The sequence below is a fragment of the Trichomycterus rosablanca genome, chromosome 22 (assembly GCF_030014385.1).
Source record: "Trichomycterus rosablanca isolate fTriRos1 chromosome 22, fTriRos1.hap1, whole genome shotgun sequence".
Lineage (NCBI taxonomy): Eukaryota > Metazoa > Chordata > Actinopteri > Siluriformes > Trichomycteridae > Trichomycterus > Trichomycterus rosablanca.
Genome location: NC_086009.1, coordinates 18,343,679 through 18,355,191, shown reverse-complemented (window position 1 = coordinate 18,355,191; position 11,513 = coordinate 18,343,679). Strand labels below are relative to the sequence as shown.

Genomic DNA, 11,513 nt, shown 5'->3' with positions numbered 1-11,513 from the left:
TGTGTTGTTGTTGCTCATCTGCTGCAGTTAACTGCACATTTTGGTTGTATGATTGATTCTAAAATAGTTATGTCCACTGAGTGAAGTTGAAATCTTCAGTCAAAATAATAGAACGGTTTCCAGGACAGCTGTAAAAAGATACAAGTAATGACAATAATGAGAAATTATTATTTTTTTTTTTATGTTTTGAGTGAACTTGATTGTTTTGATGGGCGGCACGATGGCTCAGTGGGTAGCACTGTCGCCTCACAGCAAGAAGGTCATGGGTTCGATCCCCAGGCGGGGCAGTCTAGGTCCTTTCTGTACTGAGTTTGCATGTTCTCCCCGTGTCTGTGTGGATTTCCTCCGGGAGCTCCGATTTCCTCCCACAGTCCAAAAGCATGCAGTCAAGTTAATTGCCATATAGGCGAATGGGTGTGTGTATGTGTGTGTGTGTGTGTATGTATTTGTGTCTGCCCTGCGATGGACTGGTGACTGGTGTCACTGTGTGCCTTGCGCCCATTGAAAAGCTGGGATAGGCTCCAGCGGGGTGCTGGAGCCTATCCCAGCTTTTCAATCCCAGCTATCCCGAGACCCTAATTGGATAAGCGGTTAAGACAGTCAGTGAGTGAGTGAGTGAGTGATTGTTTTGATGACAAAAACAGCCTTAATGACATAAAAGTTTACTTTTCAGTCCACAAGTAAATTTAGATTACCTATAGATGATATGGAGTCTAAAGAAATGCTTTATATGTGTACATTTACATATCATGAATAAAAAAACTGCAAACTGTCAAGAAGTAAAAGATGTTGCCCACATTAGCACCACCAACTCCTACACAGTCAATAAACAATTTGTAAAAATGTAATTATTTTAAAACACTAAAAGTAAATAATAATCCCTTAAACATCTCAGTCTGTAAAGTAATTATACTTCTTTAAGAGGAATACAGTTCATCTTGCCCAGGTTGGTTCTGTTTCCTCCAAACTCATTTCATGTCTGGTTACAACAGCTAATAGAGCTGGGCCACCACAGAAATGTGCCACATCAGTTAATTCAATAGCTGCTGTTCAGACCCAGATGCAATTTTAGGTTCCAATCAACCTCTGTCACAATTGTCTATCCTACCTGTCAATCAAGAGTGTTGATTTCAACTTTTCGTGCACCCTAGAATGCACTGATGTTCACACATCAGCGGGAGGCCTTCGGGGAGAACCTTTCTTTCCGAAGTGGAGGATACTTACTGAGTGTATTCCTGATAACATATCCCACCTCGCTCACGGCAGGTGAGTTTTCATCAGGGCGAGAAGACACGGCAAACGGTTTCGGAGTGATATGACAGGTGCCGAGCTGCTTCCATGAGCCTAGGGGAAGTTGCTTTCTGACAAATCTGCTAAAAAGCTGTGAGAATCTGAAAAGGTGATGGAGAATGAACTCTGCTATCAGACAGTGGTATCACAGCCAGAGCCAGGACAAGCAATGCTGGAGGAAAATGTACCTGGATGAATCTCTAGTCAGACTCTAAAATCTTATATCTACAGGGTTCAATAAACATATTTGAATTGGATCTGTGTGAGCTAGTTAATGTGTATTTTATTGTTAGGATTGGATTACTTTAGCAATTAAAGGTCAGCTTGAATCTGATTATAGATAAGTGATATATGAACAAATGAACAGACCCTTGGTACGTGACTATTTTAGCACTGTTTAAGTCAATGTTTTTACAAGACTTCCTATTAATGTGCATGACAGCAAACCTGACTGTTCAACATCATGTAAGATTGTGGTAATCCTTGGAAAATAGCACACATACATTCTTAAAGTGGAGAGCTGTGAAACTGGGGATTGCTTAATCTCCTTTTCTATCTCCTTTTTATTCAATTAATCCCCGCCACAGCTGTTTGAAACACTGTTTGGTACTGTAATGCGCATCCTTCCCTGCTGTGCAAAGGAATTGAAAAATGAAGGGTCAAACTTGTTCCTCTTGGCCGCCAAGTGAAGGACAAGTAAACCATTCCTTCCTTCCTTCCTTCCTTTCAATTATTCCTTCTATTAAATGCAACCTCCTAACATAATAGTACATCGTCTTCTCCTATAATGCTTTATAAGGGCTACATAGAAAAACCTTGTTCTTGTACACTTTACTCTTTACAATTCATCAGTGAGGTTTAGGTCAGGGGAGTAAGCTAGGACTAGCAAAAGATTCATTTAGTGGTCAACAAGCAATTTTGTTTGTATAATATTCATTTATTATCTCCCAATATTACATGACGTCATTAAAAAGTTTATTATTATAATATAGATCCTGGTTTTATATTTAAGTTTTGTAGTATTCAGTGTCTGTTGCAACAGGAAAAAAGAGAGTTTCATGTGTGTTAGGGATGGCATATGAGCTTTCAATTGTGTTACAAATGGAATATGTGCCACCAGTTTTGTTTTTAGGGCATTTTAATAATTCATTTTTACTTTACATACTGTAGAATATGTAGAAGTGCAGTTGTACCAGAATCATGAGAATCATCATGAAATTTTTTTATCATTTAAAGCAGGAGCTTAGATGCTTTTCATAATCTCAGTTTACCCCGCATGAAAAAGCAGCCTTTTACTGCACTAAACCTTGGATTTAATCCCACTTTATAATATTAGGATTTTCTAAATCTTTAATCTTTGTTGTATAAATATTTGTGTAATGTTTACGAATGTTATGTCGGCCCCATATAGGTGCTCTTTCTTAATTAACTTTCTTCATCAGTTACAGTTCCTCTAATGTCCAATGTCTGCCCACCACACTGTAAGTCCAGCACTACAGGGCAGCAGCACCATGCAAACTGAGGTGGAAGCACCAATGTTGCATGAAGCACAACAAATGTGTGAGTACAGAAACAATTTTATTGAGAAAAATTTGAGGCTGCTGGGACCTTAATGAATATCCTTAATATGCCACAAACTTAGATGAATGCCAGCTGGAGAATTATAAACCTAAAGACTGTAACCGTCACTTTTTATATTATTGTTGGGCTTCATGAAATAACACAGAGCATCCGGTCCACAAGTTCCTGTACTTTAGCTTTGCAATAAAAATAGTAACTGCAGATCCTGTTATAAAAACACATTAATTACCAGCTGTGATTTATTTTGTTCTTCATACTGTTTTTTTTAAGCCGGTGATGAAATTAAAATTCAATTAAACATTTTATTCATTAATACCTCTTGCTTATTTTTTACTTTTAAACACCAATTATTTGCTATAACACAGGGCCAATTCACATATATACAGTCATGACAGTCTTGAGATTTCAATTTTTGTAACTGTTCCTTTTTCCCCTGCTTGAATAATTAGAACACAAACTTTTTTGTCCATAATTTATATTTTACAAAGATCTTCTGAAGTCTTTGTTGGGGTTTCTAAAAATAAGTTGTCTGGGATTGTTAATTTGGTGGTGTAGAAAGTTCTGAAAAGTCATTTTTAGTAATCACAATTGACTAGCTGGCAATTTCTATGTGTCCAAATAAACAGGGCTTGTTTGACCTTACCCATTAAACAGTATTTGGAAGAGTAGTCTCTTGCCAAGTTTGAAAGGACAACACAAAAAAAATCAACTGTTGCTAAAGCATTTGTCTTGAAGGTCAGATGTAGTTTCAGAACCTTAAGAAAATCAGGTCTGCTATAAATGAGAAATGAGACACTGGGCTTCATGGGCTTAGAGAGTGTATAATAAAGAGAATAAAGCCTCTGCTCCTGTTTTCTATTGTCCACGTATTCAGTGATAAACTTCAGTCGAGCTTTAAGGTGTCAGTTTTGAAGCATATGCCAGTGACACTAAAAAGAAAGCGTACTGGCCTCTTTGTTACCTACTTTCTTAGGGTGCAGTTCTTAATTGTTATTTTGCGTTTTTCATGAGCTGGCTACCCCTTAGGTTAAACTTTTATATTCTTATATATTCATGCAGATCTGTTTCAATTTCCACCATGATGAATTTGCAACATTAATATTAATATTAATACTAAACCCAGCCTGAATGTAGAATTAATCCATAAATAATTAACTGTTCCAAGTATCTCTAATTACTTTTTTATATAAAACACACTTACAAATGTTAGTACATGAGCAATTATGTCAGCCAGAGCTACTCTCTCAGCCAAATCAATCTGCAATAATCTCATTTCTGGAGGGGGTAACTCCTGCAGATTATTTTACTTTCATTAAACAAACGTGTTGCAAATTGTAGAGCTAGTTAATTATAAATGAGTTTCATTTGAATGTAATGGATTCGTATTGAAATTCACATTATGTCTCATTAAAGCCAACACAAAAGAATATTAAGATTCAGTTGTGCTATGCAATTGAAAACAATTCCATCCCATTGTGATTTAGTGTTTTTTTTTTTTGTTCTCTGTGGAAGAAAGTAGTGTTCCAAGAAATCAGGCTGCTCATTTACTTTCTGTTTCTACTGAAATAAGTGTTTTAGTCCTAACACTTTGGCAAAGCAATAAACATACAGTTAAAGTCAAAACTTTACATACATTTGTAAAGATCATGTATTTCTTGGGTACTCTTGGGATTTCAGTGATTTCTGCAACATGTTTTTTTATCCTGGGACTGAGTGATTGGAACAGATTGTTCTTGGATCTAAAACAAAATACATACATATTCATACAGCAGCTTTGATTATTAATTAGTGGTAAAGAAAATTCTCTAATGCCATTAAGCCATGTAACATAAACTCATAATTCCTTGTTAGTAATTAAGCTGTAAACAGGACTAGTTTGACCTCCCTCATTAAAATTTACACAGAACAGTGGTCTCCTGGTGAGGTCATGAAGAAAACCCAGTCACCTCATGCTAAGAGGATTTTTGTCTGGATGGTCAGATCTAATTGAGGAACCAAAACAGGTCTGCCATGAATTGAAATTTGCTGCAGTGTGGTGACAAAGAGGCTTTACATTCTTATGAGCTTAGAGGCTCCTGTGTAAGACAGAAGTCCCTTAAGACTGCATATCCCGTTCATATCCCAGTGCATGTATAGTTTACAGACACAGACACACTCATATTTTCTGTTTATTTGTTTGGTTGTTCCATAATTCTACTCATGCCTCAAGTGATGTGTTAGTTATTAGTTTATCTGTTGTCTTGCTTACTAACCTCTTTTATCATCTTATATCATTGCATCTCTCCCATTTCAGGAACCCCTGATATAAAAGTGAAAATACTCCACTGATCACCCACCCTAGCTTTAACAAATCCGCATTATAAAGGTGACACAAACTCATGTCCTCCTCAAGTGTATTTTCATTATTTACATGCTATATTTTTGGTTTGGACTTGCCACTTTATAATCATAGCCTAACACATTAATCTTCATATTGTTTCTGGTTGGCACCCACAGTAGGTTGGAATACCTCCAATACACTTGGATTAAATTCCATGGCTTTGGGAGCTTGTTAAATCTTTAATCAAGATGGGCACTTTTATCGAGGCAGAGTCAAGACTCAATTAAAGCTAGTCAGTCTTCTGCTACGAGTTCTGTTCAGATTTAAAGGGTGACAGATACAGAGCTAGTTATGTAAGGATTTCTCAGAGAGAAACAGGCTGGCAGCAGGCAGTGATGAATGATCTCTTGTTTTAATCATTCTGAGGGAAATGGATGTTGTTTAAATCTGTTGAAAATCACACTACTGTCCAAAAGTGGATTTGGATTCAGTGCTCCCAAATAAGTAAAGCTTTGGGAAAAGTGTTTACTTGTTTTTTTTTAGTAGCTAATTCTTAACAGTAATTTATTATATAATTTATACACCATTAAATTAATGATTAATTAATAATTAATGTTGCTTTATGTGTATTCTACTATCTATCCATCCATCCATCTCTCTTAAAAATGATTCAGATGTTAATAATGAATAATAATAATTATTATTATTTATAAATGTATTATCTACAAATATCTATACATCAAATGTTATCTAAGCATCTACTGGTCTACTGATGGTATCAATATTTTTAGCTCAATAACGTTGAAAAATAATTATTATAGAAAAAATAAAAAATTATAAAATAAAGATCTTGATGTGGTTAAGCGTTGTTTTTGTTTTTTTAGCCACAGATTTAGACCTCCCCCTGGTGGCTGTGTGTTACTAGTATGCTGTATCGGGTGGTCAGCTTAGATACAAGAACTGTAGAAATACTGTGGAAATGAATGCTTGGCCATATAATTTAATTCATTCATTTTAGTAACCAAATCATCCTAGTTTGGGGTCGCCACCATTCCAGAGTCACCCAGAGACCCTGGATGTATGTATGGCAGGAATAAATCTTGAACAGAAAGCAGCATTACTGCATGGTACATTTGGATGAACTTAACTTATTCAGTCATGCTTAGCAATCACTTTGGTCTCGGAATAGTCCAGGTGATTTTTTTAACCTTAGAAATCCTACAAATAAGGCAGGAATATGTGACTCTTACATGGACTTTCACATTCATTATTTAGGTAAACACAGATGGAATGATTAAGAGCAGTCATTTTACTTACTAGCTTGTGTTTCGTGTGTGTGTGTGTGTGTGTGTGTGTGTGTTTATAAAGAAACTAAAGATAATTCCAAACCAGAATCCCTGGAGCTGTAAGGCACAAACACTATTCGGCTATGTTCCTCTAAAACTATAAATATACAGTGTAAAGACAATTTAGTGCAGTGCAGTGCAATGGTAATTTAGGCAGTACAATGGGGCATTTGATAGAGTGGGTGCTACACAGCAACATGGGTCCTAGGGACCTGGGTTCAGATCTTGCCTCCAGTTACTGTTTGTCAGGAGATTAAAATGTTCTCATTAAGTTTGTGCTGACTTCTGCTAGTCTCACATTCCCCATAACCCATCCTAGACTGTATTGTTCACAGATACAAACATGGTAGACTTACTGCTAAACTGCCAGCAATAAAAGACACCACTGTTGTAATCAATGTGAAGTAGTGAAGTAAAGTGTGATGATGCCTTACTAAACAAAATGAGAATCTGGTTGATGCCCTTCCATGATTTAGGAGTGGTTATCAAACTATATTCAGTGATGACACGGTTTAAAAAGTGAACAGATTGGTTTTGAGCATCATTTGCCAACCACTTGAGCCAGAATTATACCCCATGGACCTTAATAATAATTAAAAAACAGAATAGAAGCCAATACCACTCAGATTGCACATGCAAATGACTTTATTTTTAGATTGTCAGATTGGTTGACATTACCAAGCTCAGTAGAAGAATCTAAATGCACAATAATGCTCTTATACATTGGGTCATATGCTAGATATAAAGGGCTAGATTAGAAATGACATTAGTCAATAGTCATTATTATTTATATATACTTAAATATACTTACATACGTATATATTTATATCTACATGTGTATAAAATATAATCTAAGATGATGTAGGCTATGCAATGCTTAAAACTATATACGTCTATATTTGTTCTTTGCACACACTCCCACATTTCCAGCATTTTGTCTATTACTTGTTTCCCAGCAACATGCAGTAACAAGATGCTAAAAAGAAGCAGAAAGAATACCATATAAATCTATGTCATATCTATGATGGTCCTCTATATGTATGGCTTAACTGAGAGTATCGGCTCTGTTGGGCAAGTTCAGAATTTGCATCTCTTTACGAAGCAGGAGCTCTGGTTTTAACAATTCTCTTCCGTACTGGTACAGATGCTGGAGCAGCGTTCGCCTTTTCAGTCTTCAGCTCATCAATGAATGTCTCAATGGGTCCAATCTTCTCGGTCAGCTCACCAAGGTGTGCTTTTAAGGCATTGAACTCCTTGTACAAGTCATCAAGTGCCTCAGATAGAGGCTGGATCCTGAAAAATTATTTTTTTAAAAGAACGACAGACAGAAAGAGTGAAAAAACTCTAAATGTGACTATCATGTGTCTATGTCATTATTAGCTAGGAATGCACAACTTCCATCCAAACCATAACAGTTAAGCCAGGAAGTTCCTGATTGAGCATATAGCATAAACAGTTGGTTAACATAATGAGACGGTCTAGTCGGAAATAAATCCAGAGACTTGGGATCCCTGCACTGCTGTAAAACCCCAGACTAGTAATTTCCTTTCCTGGCTATGAGCTTTCTCTTCAGAGCATGTTTATGGTATTCTCATTGATAAAAAAAAAGTGAACATATGCCACAAAACTGGTGAAAAACACCACATGACCGTACCTGGCATAGTCAGGCAGCACCGTCTGATGGTCGTTTTGCAGCAGCTTCTTCATTTGGCTTAAGATATCAAACCTCCAGTCATCTAGAACTTGAGTCAAGTTGGCCACGCCACGCATGTTCACTTTTTCCGCTGGCGACACAAAGGGTGTTTTATAATAACTTTTATTTATAGAGACTTCTGAATTAACTATGAATAAGGCAGGTTAAATAAGAACAGCTTAGGTCGAAAATGTACTCTATATGGCCAAAAGTATTTGGACACCTGACCAAGAGCTTGTTGGGCATTCCATTTCAAAAACAAATTGCGTTAAAATAGAGTGACCTCTATGTGATCTTTTCAGCTTTCTTCTGAGAGGAATTTTTACAAGACTTTGAAGTATATCTGTGGGAATTTGAGCTCATTCACTCATTCGAGTATTCGTATTGCTGGCCACTGATGTTTGTTAAGAAAGCCTTAACTGATGCTCAATGAATTGAACAGAGATTCATGCCAGGTTCTGTACATTCCTGACCACTCATGTTAGTGCCTCACTTAGATGGTAGAAGTCACTGTTGTAAGCACAAGAAGATTTCACATTTGGCCTTCACTTACTGAAGTACAGCCAATTGTATCTGTTGAGTGTTTTGAGACCTAAACCATGGTGGTGAACTATCATATTAGATTCAGTCTAACACATGCTTTAGATCCAAACATGCTTTAGTTCCTTTTTTGTTTTCATACAAATGGCGTGAGATCATTATACTAACTGTGTCTTAATGAAAGGTTACATTTTTATAATACATTGTTTTAGATTAAGCTAAAAAAAAATTTTCATCATTCTCATCAACGGTGCCAATAATTCTGGAAGTGGCTGCATGTTTTTATTATGAAAACTAAGATATGAGGCTTACATCCATCACGGTAATTCCATTCCTCTTTAGAAGGGCGTTTCCTCTGGGCAAAAACAACAACCACGGCCAGAGCCAGGAGCAGCAGGCTCACCCTAAAGCCCATTCTGGAAAGCAAAACAAGCACAGGAAACCAAGGTCAAAGCCGTTTGATTGTTTTTCCCTTCACTGTAGTAACATTCTGTACCCACATTTTTATATCACTTTCCATTGAAGTAGCTTTTGAAGATAACTTGTTATGGACATTTATGCAGCTGTTCTGTTTTTGTAACTGAATGACTGGATCACATTCATGTTTGATTTAAAAGAGCTTAAAAGAGCTCAACTAAAGGATGTTGTTGATCTCAAAGGATGCTGAGCTTCGTTCTCAAAATAAACAGAAGTGCAGGATAATAACCAGGGTAGAACAATATTGTAGCTAAAGAGTTAAAAAGAAAAGAAATGCAAAACGTCCAAAAGTAACAAAATCAGAATTATGATCTGCAATTTGAAGTGGACAGAAATAAAAGATAATGAGAACCTAGTAAATCGTAAAGTAGTAAATCTCTATTCAGCCTGTGACAACCCAAGTTTTCGAAAGAAGAAAGAAAGGAAACTCAGTAAAACCGACAACGGCTATAAATGGGAGGTGCTGCGGACTTGCCACTTCAGCGACTCTGCCTGGAATCTCTTGTGGGGTCTGCATATAGAAATGCTGCCACACTGCTTGGGAGGCAGTTCACATCCAGGGTGGTATCCTCTTGACAGCAACAAGAGCTGTAGCCACCGGTTGAGTTCCCCAAGAAAATTTAAAGAATGCATAATGTAAGTGCCAGCGCAAAAAGCTGGGCCGGACCAAACCTGGTATTATGGCCTCAAAAAGAAAGAAAGAGCAGCTGAACAGAGAATGCTGATTAAAGGAAAAGGTACTGTGGGTCATCCGCGCCTCATACTGTAGTCTGTGCCCCATGACGGTTTATACGGCAGATGCCTCTGTTACAAATCTAAACATTTATAGACCTGTTGATGTAGTGAAAGTGTCTTGAATGTGGAAATGTGTTCCAATCATTCACCTCATTGAAAAGGTTCACCTGAAATTAACTGTGCAATTCACTAGAACTCAATAAATTTGCCATGAAGCCTAAAGGCATGAAACCTAAAGGCATTCAAAATCTTGCATAATCTTTTTTGATTCAGACATTAAGTCTTGTCTTTAGATTAAGCTCTATCAAAGTTCTTAAAAGGTTTTAAAAATTTACAATGAAGCTCAGCTGCCTTGCAATTTTGGGTGTGATTACAATTGTAATCCCAAAGAAAGTATGTGAATGTAAAGAAACAATAACAATGAATTGTTTTATGGAAAACATTTTATACACAGCATGAAAATGAGAAATATTTAAAATACTTGCAAATATATAAAAATAGGAAGAAGCAACGCACATACCTGTTACACAGCAGGGAAGTTCAGTACCTCAGGAGAAGTGTGTCAGGAGAAGTGCCCAGTACAGCCCAAACAGAGCCTCTAACCACAATATGCAGTGCAGGCTTTAAAAAGCTCTGGATATAACACATAACACACACCCTCTCATTTTCTTTCCATCATCTACGCTGTCTTTTTAACCCCAGTCATTGACTCATACGCAAGTATAAACAAGTTATTATGATTGAATAAGGATTCTGCCCAGGGGCTCATTCCGTTCCTCAAAAATGAACTAAAAGCAAAGTTACACTATAGGGCCAAAAGTATTTGGAAACCTGATTCTGAGCCTGTTGATCATCCCATTCCAAAACCATGGACGTTGGAGCCATATCAGGCGCCGCTCTTTTGAAAAGGCTTTCCACAACATTTTGGATTATATTTTTGAAGTGAAGGCTGACTGGGGACTCAAGTCCTTGTTTTTGCAACCGTGGCTCCTGCTGTCTATTTGTGTGGCAAAAGAGCAAGAGAACATTGTGGTCCTCTGGCCATGCTAAGACTCTCTGTCTGCCAATGGCCAGTGTAAAAATGTGATAGCCTGTGGCCCTCCTCGACTCCTGAGCTGTTTTAAACCCAAAACACACACACTGACTAACAGTATAAGCAAGTATAAGCAAGTCATTGTGATTGAATAAGGATTCTGCCCCAGAGGTTCACAACATTCCCCATATGAACAAAAAACACAATATATTCTTCATAAATACTTTACACAACACTGTGAAATGTATCCATTGGAATGTATGCCTATAAGGCTTTACACTAATGTTAGATGAGAAGACCTGGCTGGCAATCAAGTTGAAATTTATCTAAATTTTCAACTGTTTAAAGGTCAGGGCTCCTCCACACCAAGCCTGTCAAACCATGTCTGTATGGGCCTTCCCCAAACTGTTGCTAGAGACATTTCTTTTCCAGACATTTAATGGACAGTACCTCTTTCTTTTATCAAGCTTTATAGATATTAACATTGAACATTTTAAT

General features: G+C 37.1%; 1 protein-coding gene across 1 annotated transcript; it reads right to left on the bottom strand.

Annotated features, from left to right (window-relative positions):
- Positions 1–7,268: 7,268 nt before the first annotated feature.
- Positions 7,269–10,568, bottom strand: si:ch211-76l23.4 (uncharacterized). The gene is made up of 4 exons (XM_062984877.1): positions 10,503–10,568; positions 9,083–9,186; positions 8,192–8,321; positions 7,269–7,830 (listed from the first exon to the last, which is right to left on the bottom strand). The coding sequence occupies exons 2-4, from the start codon at positions 9,183–9,185 to the stop codon at positions 7,632–7,634; spliced, it is 432 nt and encodes a 143-aa protein (XP_062840947.1). The 5' UTR covers position 9,186; positions 10,503–10,568; the 3' UTR covers positions 7,269–7,631.
- Between the last annotated feature and the right edge of the window lie 945 nt (positions 10,569–11,513).